Source organism: Phyllobates terribilis, unplaced genomic scaffold (assembly GCF_046119375.1).
Source record: "Phyllobates terribilis strain yellow unplaced genomic scaffold, ASM4611937v1 Scaffold_1__5_contigs__length_1240528914, whole genome shotgun sequence".
Classification (NCBI taxonomy): domain Eukaryota; kingdom Metazoa; phylum Chordata; class Amphibia; order Anura; family Dendrobatidae; genus Phyllobates; species Phyllobates terribilis.
The window spans coordinates 448,346,319-448,361,236 of NW_027362761.1; the positions used below are offsets into that span (position 1 = coordinate 448,346,319).

The 14,918-nt window shown below is 40.3% G+C and overlaps 1 protein-coding gene across 1 annotated transcript in view; it reads right to left on the minus strand.

The window, feature by feature from the left end:
• Nucleotides 1-4,567: 4,567 nt before the first annotated feature.
• LNPEP (leucyl and cystinyl aminopeptidase) overlaps nt 4,568-14,918 on the minus strand; it is a 79,486-nt gene continuing 69,135 nt past the window's right edge. Inside the window, exons 13-18 of the mRNA XM_073678181.1 lie at nt 14,435-14,591; nt 13,409-13,587; nt 11,555-11,716; nt 9,270-9,410; nt 7,235-7,316; nt 4,568-5,261 (exon numbers count right to left, since the gene is read on the minus strand). Of these exons, the coding sequence (XP_073534282.1) occupies nt 5,133-5,261; nt 7,235-7,316; nt 9,270-9,410; nt 11,555-11,716; nt 13,409-13,587; nt 14,435-14,591 (850 nt within the window). The 3' untranslated portion in view covers nt 4,568-5,132. The remainder of the gene's footprint in view (nt 5,262-7,234; nt 7,317-9,269; nt 9,411-11,554; nt 11,717-13,408; nt 13,588-14,434; nt 14,592-14,918) is intronic.

Here is a 14,918-nt window from a genome sequence, read left to right on the forward strand (position 1 = left end):
CAAGCGTATTTGATGCGGAATTTCCGCAGCGGAAACGCTTGTAAAACGCTTGTCAATCTGCACCCCATGGTCCCCAATGAGAATCCGCAAGTTCTATGCCCATGCTGTGGATTTTTCCGCAGCGTTTTTGATGTGCAGAAAAATCCGCAGCATGTCAATTAATTTTGCGTTTCCGCAAGCGGAATTGCCTTTTCAATGCATGAAAAAAACGCAAGGCAATTCCGCATGTCGATAACGCACAAAAAACGCTTGCGTAATTCCGCATGCGTTTTTCCGGGAGAGGACATGCGGAAATGAAGCAGAAATTTTCTGCTTCATTTCCGCAACGTGGGTACATAGCCTAAAAGTCATCTCACCAGTGACAAGGTGAACCCTTTTCATTTCTTTTGGTTTTTACACTCAGTGCACACAAGGCTGTGCCCTCCCTTTCTTAGCATTACGTTTCTATATTTCCCATTGCTGAGTGTCCACAGTTGGGCACCAGTCCTGCTCGGCTCTTATTCACATTGAGGTCATTTTTTTACACATGGTAAGGTTTTAATACTAGAGGTTAGGACTGTCCCGACAGGGTACACCTTGGCGTTGGTGGGTTGGCTTTTATGTTTTTTTTTGGAACAAAAATGGTGTTTGCCAAGTACCGTAGGTTATTTATACGCACTTTTGCTTTTTACTTACTTATAGCAGGGTATATGTTCATTTTGTTTCTATCTTAGTTTTTGTCTCTGATGCTGCCTCAAAGTGCATGTGTTTTAGGGCATCCCTTGCCATTTTGGAGGCATTAACAGTTGGTCTTAGAGGTGGGTCCTAAAAGTCCTACATTTTCCGCTTTAAGTGTTGGCAATCTAGGAAGTATAGCACTCTTAAAGGGAACCTGTCATGTAAAATAACGCTATTAAATATGGGGTTAATCTGCAGGTTAATAGTGTTCTGACACCGTGTGGTGACAGCACTGAGAGCCCTGCTGATGAGAGGAAATGAACTCCCCCCGGCAGCATTCAGCTTCCAGTCATAGGGGCGGCACCAGCTCGGTTTCAGTCACCGCTCTGTAAATAGAGAGTGGTGGCTGTAACCGAGCCTCATGCACTGACTGACAGCGGGCCCTAATGATGAGCGAGCTGTCAGTCAGTGCCGGGGCACTCTCTATACAGAGTGGTGATGGAAGCAGTCAGCGCCACCCCTACGACTGAAATCTAAATGCTACAAGAGAGGAAGAAGTTTAATTCTTCCTGACAGCAGGGCTATCAGTGCTTGTGCCAAATGGTGTCAGAACGCTATTAACCTGCAGATTATCCCCATATCTGCAGGTTAATAGCGTTATTTTATGTGACAGGTCCCCTTTAAAAATATCTGGTAACATTCAAAACTTAGAAATTCTTACTTGCAAAGTCAGTTCACCAAGAAAACCTTCTAATATCAAGAGCACAAAGAAAGCTGTGAATTGAGTAAGTGTAAATCCTGTAACTACTTCCAATGTAATGACTCGTAACTGCGCTTAGTGGGGACTGTCTACAAGGGACAGATCACTAGAGAAACACACAGTTAATATGACAACTCCCCATCAGCACCAGGGAGCCACAAATGTTAGTGGCCCACAGCCATGCAATTCATTTATTTTCAATGCTTCATTAATATCTTAAACATGTCAGCGAGTCCTGAAAACCACTCTCCAGAAAGCAGATGTGTGTGCGGCACCCCGGGGTAAAGACACCTGCTCTGGAAATGGTGTACAAGCAGCACCATGATCATATTAAATGCATCATAAAATGGTTTTATGTGATCTATACTTGTTTCTGTGCCAGACTAATGCACCATATGCAACCAATGTAGTGATATTGCTTTCAAGACGTTATGTTCTGTGAACAAACAGACTTCAGAACACAGGAAGCTATGGATATTAAACGAATTCTTTTATGTCACACATGTGACATATTTGAACATTATTATACCGGATCATAATAGTTAAAGGAGATTTCTCCTTATTAACATGGCGTGTCGTTAAGGTGAAATTGCTGGAGGTCCGATTGCTAGAACTTCCACTGATCTCCAGAATGAGGTGGGAGACTATCCACCTATTTTGGAGAAAGTCATACCAAAGCAAATGGCAATCCTAAAGCTGACTCTAGGGACTTCAATAACAAGTGGTAAAGAGTAGCTAGTCAGGTCTTTAGCCTAATAATTGAGCTTTTTTAATACAGTCTGCAGAGTGAATTTTGGAGTTTGTGTTGGTGTAGAAACAACACGCCAAGAACTACAGGTACAAAATACGAAAGCACCCCTGTTATAAAGCCAGGTGTTTGCGCTGAAAAAAAAATATACCAAGAAGACTCATTTCAGAACTTTTTCCACTTTTAATGTCACCCATAATCTGTACAAATCCACTGAGAAACAAACTGTACTCGCGCCCCCTGCATTGACGGACAGCCGGCCGCAATGCAGAGCTAGTGTCAGTCAGGGCTGGGAGCGCTGTTACAGCCGCTGCTCTGTATACTCAAAGCAGAGATTGAACCAGCTCTGGCATTGCCCCCGTGGCTAAAACCGGAACGCTGTGGGGGGAATAAAGTTAATTTTCTCCCCGCAGCATTCGGTTAAGTACGGGCGACAGGCAGGTTAGTAACGCTATTAACCTGCAGATTAACCCTGTAGCTGTAGGTTAATAGCGTTTTTTGTGGTGACAGGCTCTTTTTAAAGGAGCTACAAGAATTTCTAGCAAGTGCTGGTTGTGTGCTGCATGTGACAACAATCTCCCATATTCTTCATATGTCTGGCCTGTGGGGTAGAGTGGCAAGATGGAACTATTTTCTTTCTTAAAAAGAGAAACATCCAAGCTCAGCTATGTTTTGCCAAAATCTACATCAAGTCTGCCAAAAACATGTGAGAAAATGTGTTATGGTCTGGTGAGACCAAGGTTGAACTTTTTGGCCATAATTCCAAAAGGTATGTATGTTCGGTGCAAAGTCAATACTGTGCATCACCAAAAGAACATGGGTATGGACCCATAGTAAAGCATGATTGAGGCAGTATAATGCGTTTGGACTGTTTTCTTGGCAGCTGAAACTGGTGCTGTAATCATAGTGGAGGGAACTATAAACATTTCCATATAATTCAATTTTGAAAGAACACCTTAAGGCCTCTGATAAAAAGTCTCTCCAGTCTCTCCGTCGTGATTCAATACGTTTTGGAGTGGTTTTTTAGTAGTGGCTCATACTCGTAACACGGGTTAACGTGCCAGCTATCATTACGTTTTGGGTTTTTTCGTCATTACGTGCTGTGTAATGTATGTGTCTGACCATGCAGGAACATGGTCTGATCATACCACATCCCCTGGGCAGGGGAGGAAGCAAAAGAGAGTATACAGACATTACAGCAGGGGATCACAGCTGATTCTTTTTTGTAAACAATGTTTTACCTCAAAGAAATAATTATTTGCGATCCCATACTGTAATGTCAGTATACTCTTTTGCTTCCTCCCCTGCCCAGGAGCTGTGGTATGATCAGACCATGTTCCTGTACACAGCCATTACACAGTACACCGCAGGGGCACATTTATAAGATTATCTCAGCACAGGAACATTTTATTTAAACACATCCAATTGTGGAAGTTATTACTATTCCAAGATGTATTGATTAAAATGAACTTTGCTCGTGGGAAAACCCCTTTAACTCTTATGGCAAATGCCATAAACGGAAAAATAAATCAAAATTCCCATTTTTTTGGGGGGGGGGGGGGGGGTAACGACAATGGAATAACAACGACTTTTGATCTCTAAAGTGTTGATGAATCTGTGAAAAACAGTACACATGCACATAAACGGTAGGTGCTCTGCACATATTAAACTTTTATAAGGGAGCGTTGTGCTTTGGTCAGGCTCTTAAGCAAAAACATTCATTTTCATACATGTTATCGCTTGATGCTAAATTGTATGAAGACGCCATTAGTTTAAAAAATACGGGGTGTCATTTTCACAGTATGTCAGGTGTTATTACTTTCAGAAAACAGGATTATGGGGATATAATATTAGTTTTGCCTTTTTGACTTCAGGTTTTATCCTTGTAAAGTGAAAACGCGCTGGCAGCAAGAAGCGTTACAACCCAAATCTGGTGGTGATATTCCCCCCCCCCCCATTTTTTTTTCCCATTAATACAGCAAATCGATTACCTACAGTGTACACAAAGAAGGAGACGCTTCCATATTGCCATTTGAAAGGTCATTTAATAATAAACAGATTTATTGAGATTTTCCTAGATTCGATTAACCCTTCACTGACCTTGTTACATATTGCAGCACTTCTTCCAACGGGAGTGAAATCATACAATTAGTGGGGGGCTTATTTCTTTAGCAACAACAATAGGTCATGTCGTAGGAGTGCAAATATCAAAAAACACACAAGCCTGGTATAAAACATAGTGCATCTCAGCAGACAGTCAGAAAACAGTCATATCTATTGCCTACTAACAAAGTCTGAGAATTTCATCATTCTCTATTATGTTATATTATTTTAATCTGCAAACATATATGATTACTCTGTATAAAAAGGAGCAGTGATACGCCATGTACAGCATTGCAGTCTTACATTTTTTTTTCACAAGCTAAATGGAAAACCTGAGGGGGGTAAAGGCAGAGAGACACTTTAACGGATTCTTATCAATTGTCAAACAAAAGTCAGTCCAGTGTTAAAATGTAACGAACGGTAACAAGTTCCTGTCCTAGAAGTAGAAATCCTGTGCTCCAGTGTGAATCTGGATGTATTTATTATGTACATAGTCTAGAAATCCACATTCTCACACAATTTGTGCTGTTGACACGCACACACAATTTCCAAGCCAAATTTATACCGACAGGTTGAGCACAGTGGTCGTAGAAATTGCTTTACCTTGGATGCCTTTCTTGGCACAGTGCAGTAAGGGGTAATAACATTGTGATAGTCACAACCCTGTAATAAATACAGTCTCTTTCTCCATATGGCCAGTCACTCATACAAACGGATTTTTCTATTTTTTTTTTTTTTTTACTTTTTTGCCCTGAGCGGTCAAGAACTCTCCAGAAGTCCACACTACATTGCAGGATGCCTTTTATACATCTGTGCTTTAATGGCCTGAAAGTGTGTCAGCCCACATAAATTATGCAGGGTGATCTACAGCCAGTTAAGGTTGTCACGGTTTTTGTCAATCCACTGGACATTGAGCTTGATGGTTTCAATGGCCTCTTTCACGCACCACATCTCTCGGCTTTTGCCTTTAGTAGAATTGAAGAAATGTATTACCTGTATTTAAAAAAAAGAATGAATGAATGATTGAATGTATGAAATGTCCACCAAAAGTGTAAGCAAAACACATATGGAAAAGTCTCAAAAACTCTGCCAACTTTCTATATGTACTACTTCACTTTTTTTTTTTACCTACAGTGTTTTATGGGTTAGTAATAACAATTAGTAGCTTTGATGGTCATGGGTAATAAAAGGTATTCACAACCATAGTAGACAGAGATGGTTATTTGTTAATAGCCAATAACCCTAGGGACAGAAAATATTTTTCATTTAACTCAATAGGGGGAAATTTTTCTATTTTGTTGCGGCAAAGAATTATAAATGTTGGTGCTTCCCTTATTTGTGCTAAAAGTTAGAAGTCTAACAAGTGGTTGGGGAAAGTAGGAGGGGTATGACTGGATGTGACAAGATCAACAATGGGATGACGCATTGAAAAGGGGTTGAACAGTGAAAACAAGTTATCACCCATCCACAGGGACCCACAGCAATCAGCAGAATGAGGAACTTTCATCCATGTTACAATGGAACAGGAGTGTGTATGGGCGACATGTGCTCTACTCATTCCCTATGGGGATGCCGAGCGCTGCGCTTAGCTTTTTATTGGCAGCCCCATAGAGAATGAATGGAATGAATGGCGTACCGATCGGGCATCCAACCTGCCACAACATTAACTAACATGGATAAAATTCCCTGTTCCAATAAGTGCGGATCCCATCGATCAGCTAACTTGATTTCACTGGACAACTCCTTTAAGCTTTAAATCACTCTGGTGATCTTTAGTATCTTGGAGTAAGAAATGCCATTAGGTAATCTGCCTCAAAGTCTTCTAATGATATACTCAGAGGCAAGTATCCAAATAAAAGGAAACCCACCTAAGTTTTCTATTCCTTGATATGTTAAACAACATTATAGCAACATCTGGCAGAGTATCAAAACCCAGAAACGTTACACAGAGATAAAAGTTAGATCACAGTCTAGCAATGGTTGAAATGAGATTCTCAAGAGTAGTAACTTCCCGAAAATAAAGGTAGTTATTAGTGTTGTTCTGTCCGAGTATGCTCGGGCCGAGCTCCGAGTATTAACAGCTGCTCGGTGATATGGTTGAATCGCTCCCCTGTGCATGATTTGCAACTCTTTGACAGCTTTATTACATGTGAGGAATGTGTAAGAAATAGACATTCCTTACATGAACTAAAACTGTCAAAACAGTCGCAAATCATGCACACGGGAGCGATTCAAACATATCACCGAGCAGCTGCAAATACTCGGAGCTCGGCCCGAGCATACTCGGCGAAAGGGTTAACAGAACATACTCGCTCAACACCAGTAGTTATCACTACTGAAATACCATAGAGTTCTGAGTGTTGCAACTAAATAAGGTGTAGTTGAATTTTGGTAAATCACAAGTGTAATGTAAAGAACATATTCATCTATAAGGATGACAGCACCCCGACGTTACACTTTTGACTGTTTATAATATTATTATTATTGTTGTCATATATACAGGGGTAGAATATATGCATCATTGACTGTTGCACACTAGCCCAATTTTTTTGACACCCTTACCCAAGTATGTCCGTCTGTAGGTTTTGTATTACCTTGATTCTTTTTAATATTTATGGTATGTTGATGTTAAAAAATTATTAGTAAAATGACTACACTCTAATTCTTGATGGTGTGACATATTTGTAAGTGTCAGAAAAAAAACAGAATAAATATATTTTAAGTACAGTATTCTCTCTGTTTTGATGGCTCCATCATCAATATGTTCTTTCTTCTTATATTTTTCATTTTTTAAGATACAATCCATGATCCCCAGGGAATGACAATGCTCTTAAAGTTCTTGTAGCCCTCACTATGACCCCCATACTAAGCTTATCTGAACCCCATAGCCATAGATGGACACACAACCGAGATCACCATTGTCATACAACATGAATATTTAGACAAATGTATTTAAGGTAACTAACCTCATTTAAGTAAACCTCTGTTCCAAAGTGAGCAGTGGTCTTGGTCACAATGGACTGTATAGGGAACGAGCCAGGAAGGAATCTAAAGAAGAAAATCATTTCATATAATTGATCAATCTGTATTTCCTATACATAAACGAAGGAAAAAGAAGAAATAGAAACTTGTTTACCCCGTTTCGATGCAGTATATATCATGCACTTGTGACGTGGTGTTATATTTGTACAGAAGAGCTATAAAGTAAAGCACTTGTAAAGTAAGGCTACATTCACACATCCATGTGACACGTCCATGCACTGTCCATTTTTTTTCTCAGACAGCACATGGACCCATAGCTTCATTGACCAATACTCGCATCCTTTCTAAAAACTGATCCGTAAGACTCAGAGTATATCCTATTTGCCTCCGTTTTGCAGATCAGACTTTTACATTAAAGTCTTCATTGATCCATTAAAAAAGGATGAAAACTGGAAGACACGCTTTTTTTTTTTTTTAACTGATCCATTGTTAAAGACTCAATTTTGCAAGAAAGTAAAAAAAATATATACAGATGTGTGAATGTAGCCAGAGTCTACATTCACACGTCTGTGAGACACATCTGTGTGCTGTCCGTTTTTTTTTTCTTGGAGAGCACATGGGCCCATGGAGTTTCATGGATCTATACACAAATCAATGAAAAACATGGATCACTGTGTAAGATCCAGGAGTCTCAGAGTATATCCTATTCTGATCAGTGTTTGCTGTTCAGAATCGGCCATTCAAATCTAAGGGAATCTTTGAAACACAGACGCAAATCGGAAGGATTATGATTGACTTATCATTTGCTTGTCCCACGGATCTGCTGGTTAGTGATAGTTTTGGATAAAAAAGTGACCTTCTAGGGGTCTTTTTATTGACTTAGGAACAAAGACATCTCTTCAGTAAAAAAATATAAAACGGATACAACAAAGATATCACATGGAGGCAGAATGGATGAGAAAAGTATGGTCCATTTCTCACGGATGTATAAATGTAACATAATAATTAATCTACAAATTCTCTTTTCACATTATGTCGATCAAATAGATAAAGATGTGACTTAAAGTTTCTGGACCCTAATGCAAAATCTGTAACTGAGTCTCCCACCTACTATTTATAATATTACGGTCTTATGTGATCAGGGGCTCTTGGCTCCACAGGCACCAGGGACAGGGTGACTTCTCCCTCAGCACCCACTAAACCTATGTGGCTGCATATGGACCAAGCTAACTTGAATGTGAGTTGACGCCAGCTTATTGGTGGGCAATTCATTTTTCCAAGGGGTCACATAAGAGACCGGGGCTGTTGTAGAAGGCCGTTACCAATATGCCAAACTTAATCCTGATTATTATTGTTGTTTTATATTAATTTGTATCACCTAATATTCAGCAGAATTAAGTATGTTAACTAGCAGCTAATGGTAATACATTTTACAATAGGACTTATTGTAATGTGTATTCTTATCAGTAGCAGAAAATCAAAGCCATATAACTAACTGCTTTTTATAAAGTTTATAATCATACTGCTTTTGTATTTAGTGCCTGTGCCTTGATCAACAGCTCCCAACAAAATATAATGCCCCCACACAGCTCAAGCAGAGTACGATGTCTCCACACAGTCCCTCAAACACTGTCCCCCAAGAGCACCTCACACAATATGATGTCCCAAAAAATCTCCTCACACGGTATAATATACCCACAACCCCCCATGTAGTATGATGTTCCCACATAGCACCCCAACGCAGTAGGATGTCCCCACAAAGCCCCCTACAGTATGATGTTCCCATAAAGTCCCTCACAGAATATCCCCACAAAACCCCCACACAGTATAATATCCCCACAAAGAATGCTGTCCTCACAAAGTCCTCTACACAGTATGATGTCCCAATAAAGCACCCCACACATTATGTTGTCCCCGTACAGCCCCTGTTTCAGTATGATGTCCCAACAGCCCCCAGATGTCATGTACTGTAATCTACTGTAATTATTCGGATATAACAATAGATTAGTTCACACTTACTTCTGGGTAATTTCATCCCAGTTCTGCTTTACAAAATTCCAAGCCAGCAGAAACCCAGGAACATTCTTGCTAATGAGACGGATGACGATGGGAAAGTCCTGTGATTTTATACCTTCTCCATGAAGACTGGCGGACATCAACCTGGTGTACAGAATAACAAAACCATTCAGAGATATAAGGCAATACAATTATTTCTACACAGTATCATAGTCTATCAATAAGTCTATTAGTACATAGATGACAGTTTTTCAGTATTTCACAATGACACATTCAGTCCTGATATAGCTGCACAAAGGCTGAAATAAGTATTGTACAAGAACTGGATTTTGGTAAAGATGTGGTTTCATAAGCATTCCTTTTGTCCTTCTACACCTGAAAGTGGAAAAGGGCAACCACAGTGAGATCAGACTAAATACAAACTATAGAAAAGCTATTCACCATTGGCAGTCTGTAGGTTCACCGATGTGATGGCCGCAGTCTAGGCAATGACTTGGCCATTGACAGTATGTATGATGGAACTGGAAGCAATCCAATTCTCTAATACTTAGCATATGATGAATTACAAGCTGAGCTTGGCTACACTTTAAATATCATATCTAAGAATGTGACAGCAAGGCAAAATATATATATAAAATTTTTGTCCAGGACATTGAGATTGATGACCTATCCTTGGGAAGGTCATCAATATAAAATAAGTGGGGGTCAAACACCGACACACCTACCGATCATCGGTCATCAGCCGGATGTATACAATGTAAGGGACTGGAACATCACATCTCAATCACACCATATAGTGGCCGCTTTGCTGCGTACTGCACGTCAGCTCCTATTCTCTTCAATAGGAGTTGATTCCTTATGAACCCAGCAGGTTGGGATGACATTTTGGGACTTCAGAACAATTTATTAGTTTTCCATAAAATTATGGTTTCTAGTTATAAGTTGCAATGTATTTTGAGAGAGAACTGTAGTATGATTGAAACCATCACTTGTTTGATGTCATCATCCCAAGAGATAACAGTGAGAGCTTATCTCCTCTGACCCCTCGTATGGCAATGCAGAGAGGAGAGAAGTCTGTACTGGAAAACTGGAAGAGAGCAAACCTGAGTTTAGGCCCCCGGGTCACCATTCAGCTCCATAGCAGCCAACTACAGCAGTGTTCCCCAACCTGCGGGTTCGGAGCCATATTTGGCTCATGGGTCAATGATGTGTGGCTTGCACTAATCTGCCAGCTTGGCGCTTTAGCACCAGATCTAGCAACCAGCTATGAAGACAAGGTCTCCAGATGGTGACCTTTGTGAGTAGCCCTGCACAGAAGAGCAGATCTGGATGTGCGTAGACTGAGGGGGGATATGGTAACCTGGAGGTAGGATGGTATCAGTAAGATGGATACAATAGTGTGGTGAGTGTGCTGGATGCGAAAATACCGAATGTAAGTACACGGCCTATAAAAGACAGGGGCACAAGATCTTTGTGTAGTTTCTGTGAGGAATCTTTGTCTGTCATTATAGCAGTAATGGGGGGCTCTGAGTGTCACTACTGAGGGATGCAGGGGTGTTGCACGCGTCTCCCAACCATCTCTCAGAACTGCATGTGGCTTTACAGTATAGAGTGTACATATACATTAGAATTAAAAGAAAAAAAATCTTTGAATGGAAAAAAAATAATGATAAAAGAATTTAAAGGGCTTTTCCAGTTTCATACAGCCCCTATCCCCAAGCACAGTTTGATTTAAAAAAACACTGCTTCTCTCACCCTGTCTGGGCCCAGGGTGTCCGATGCGAATATCTGATGCTACTCCCAGTGTCTGTTATTGTCTGCAGCGCTGACATCACATCGACGGGACTGAGTGCAGCAGCTCTGCCTGAGTAGATGGCACAAGCCACTCCAATCCACTGGGCTCACTAATTGGATGCAGCGGTGTCAATATAACTTCAGTGCTGCAGACAATCACAGACACTGGGAGCAGTACTGGACACGCAGAACCCAGGGATGGGGAGTAAAGCACAGGGTTTTTTTCGCTTGTTTTTTTTTTTTTCAAAAACAAACTGTCTAGGGACGGGGATTTTCCAAAACCAGAAAACCTCCAACACTGTAAACAGATATTCTAATAGAATAGTGTTTGTCCTTCTACAAAACATCACTCCTTTAAGTAGGGTGCTGCTCAGTTAAACTTCATTGCCAGCTACATCTTCATTGATAATATGCCCTCTATTGTGCACATTTTACAAAAAAGAAAAGAAAAGCCTGATCTAAAAATCTAAAAATGGCATTAGTACAATACATACCACTGAAGCTTTTTGCCATTATCTGTGCAGGTAAGACCTTCCAGCATTTTGATTTTGTCTGCGTCAGACGTCGATATAGAGTACATATAGTACAGATGCTCCCATCCGTCATCACTGTGGGCTCCAACTTTAAAAACAATCTTCTTGACAGCTGTTGGGAGTCTAAGGAGACAAATACAGTATTAAAGTAACTGTCGTTTACATTTTTATTTCAATAATTAATACTACACATAAAAATAATCAACTGTGTAACATCTCATCAGAGAAATCTGTTCCTTTCTCCACCAGGACTGATTGATCATTTTCAAAAGTCTCAATTCAAAAGGTAAAATGTCTATTTAGTTAAGACTTATTTTTATATATTACTAAGATAGAAGAGGACTGCTGCTACCGATAACATTCCTTGTGCTCTGCCTCAGTCTGTCAATTATAAGTTCTATTTAACCTGGTTTATACTACTGTTACCCTGCTCGGATTCATCTTGTTTGATTTCCATTACATTACTAATCTCAACATCCTCCTGACCATATCCCTGACTTCTGATTTTGTCCCCGACTCTGACCTGGCTACGACCAAGCCTGATGATCCATCTCTCTCTAAGTTAGCTCCACCAGCAAGCAGCCACTCCGTGTATGTAACCCAGGGGTCCCAGCATAAGTCCAGGTTATTGTATAGGGGTTAAAGGATGAAGGCCATGGTCCCCCTGGGACTTACTCAGTGGAGTGACTTGTGCAAAGTCTGTCCATGGAAGCCCCATTCACAGCTGCCAACCTTCCTCTGAACTGTTACATTAGTAAATAGAGAGCCTTATAACACATTTTTTAAAATTGACAATCTAAATCTAGAAATAAAAACAATTTTAAATATGTATATTTAACAAGCATCTAGCTGAATAGACTGTCTGCAGGGACTCCTAGACTCGTTAAACTGTAAATCTCTAGATAAATACCTTGAATTTTTCATATCTCACTGTTATGAGGAGGGGGCCACTGTGGATTAACATTGAAAGGGGCCATGGTGCTCCATACAGCAGGTAATCAATATGCATTTTAAGGATATGACTAACACTGATCCTACACTGGTGGCTTATCCTAAGGTTAGGTCATCAATGTGCTTTCCCTACATTACTCTGTAAGTCTTCTTTTAATGGGATCTATAATATTGTTAGATGGTCCTTTGAACACTATAGTCAACCTTGGCAACCCAACCCCTGGCTAACCTTTTATTCCAGGCTATGGTACAAATCTGTCAGACTATGCCATGAAGTCCTCAGCTCACCATCCTACCGTTTTTACTATGTTCTAAAGTAACTAGCTAGTTGTCATGTCCTATAGTAACTACTGTACATCTTCAGCTCATTCCCATTGTGTCTGATTTAATGCCTTGTAGACATGATTTACCAAATATCACTGGACCAGTTAAGGGCACCTAAATCCTACATGTGGCTAGCAGAGTACCTCAACCCTAACTCAATTTGTGGCAAATGTCAATTGTGCCATCTAGTTGATTCTTTCCCTGCTTATTACAGCCTTTACTTACTACTACAAAGTGGGTCATTTCATTGAGTAAGACGACCTTTCGGCCCCATATATGTCTGTTTAGCCCATCATGTGAGCGCTGTATAAAACAATGTGTGGCATATAAGAATGCACAGTAAACAATGTGTGGCATATAAGCATGCACAGTAAACAATCGTGTGGCATATAAGCATGCACAGTAAACAATCGTGTGGCATATAAGCATGCACAGTAAACAATGTGTGGCATATAAGCATGCACAGTAAACAATCGTGTGGCATATAAGCATGCACAGTAAACAATGTGTGGCATATAAGCATGCACAGTAGAATCTCACCGTGTTCCATTGATACGCCAGGTATTAAACAGCTCAGTAGCAGTGCTAATGCAGGTATCATCACCATGTGTACATGCTAAGTCTAAGAGCAATGATCTTCGTTCCTGATCAGACAATGCTCCATTATCGGTCCACTCCTGGCTTTTTATTTGCTTGCTCAAAAGGTCAAATATGCGCCTCTAAAATAAAACATATACGTGAATTAATTTTAACTATCTAAATTCAAAAACAGGACGGTAAGAAAGGAGAGTTGAGAAAGATTATTAATTTTAATTTAAGCATAAATGTCCACTACACATGGTGAGACACAGACATCATCGTAGCCTTTCCGGTGAAACCTAGGCTTTCTTTTGGTTTGAGAAGTGACGAGGACCCTTCACAGACAGTCCACTGATATTAATAGCCACCATGGAATGCTTAGTTTATCCCACAGGGGTGCAGTAGGGAAATTACATATTGCTTGCCTGGGCCTACTACAGATATAAATTGATTTTTATTTTTTAAGCATGAGTACCCTATCAATTTTACAATGCTGCCAATTCTGCCCGGCTGCCTTACTGAAAGCATGGCTACCAGGAGAAAATGAACTTCATTTGTCCCGGGAGTTGCCAGATTTCAGTCAGAGGCATGCACGGAGGGGCTGCAGTCACTGTATTCTGAGCGGCAGCACACCCCCGGCACTTTGATTGACAGTGCACTCTGCAGGACATATCTGCAGAGTGAACGGTCAATCAAATTGTCAGGAAATGCTGTGAGCCACCACTCAGTATAGTGAGCGGTGACTGAAGCTGCTCCAGACAAGACTATGACTGAGAGCCAGCAACTCCAGGGAGGAATGAAGTTAACTTTATACCTGTTGCCACGCTTTCAGTAAAGCAGCGGGGAAGCTTTTTTAATGATATTAACCTGCAGATGATCCCTATATCTGCATGTTAATGGAGTTTGAGGACATGATAGGTTCCCATAAAGGATTTTAAAACTTTATCTAGAGTTAAGGTAAATTTCAAATAAAAATAAAAAATGTACCTCTAATTGCGCTGCTGGAAAATTAAAACCTTGTTTAGCTAGGAGACTCTGAATGTTGTGGATTTGATGAAGCGCCTGTCTGATGGGGGCAGTGTCCATTTCATTTTCAATATAGGCCAAAAGGTCAAACACCTTTGATAACGGGACCTTTCCAACACTGGTAAAACAAAGCAACAATGCAGTAAGTGGTCCAGCGAAAGCACACAGAAGTTCATACTAAACAATAGCACATAATGACACCCATAATACAAATATAAATCAGACCTGTAACATAATATACTTCATATATAAGCAGCAAATCATTGCAGCAATCATGTGCAAAGTGATGGTGCTTACTTCCCCTTAAGGAATACTGAAAATGTGTAAGCATTCTAAGTAAAAAGTACAATATTCTCAAGTAAGAGAGCTGTATTTCATTAAAGGGGATGTTCACTGAAAACAAGTCACCACCAAATCAGCAGAATGGGGAACTTTTATCCCCATT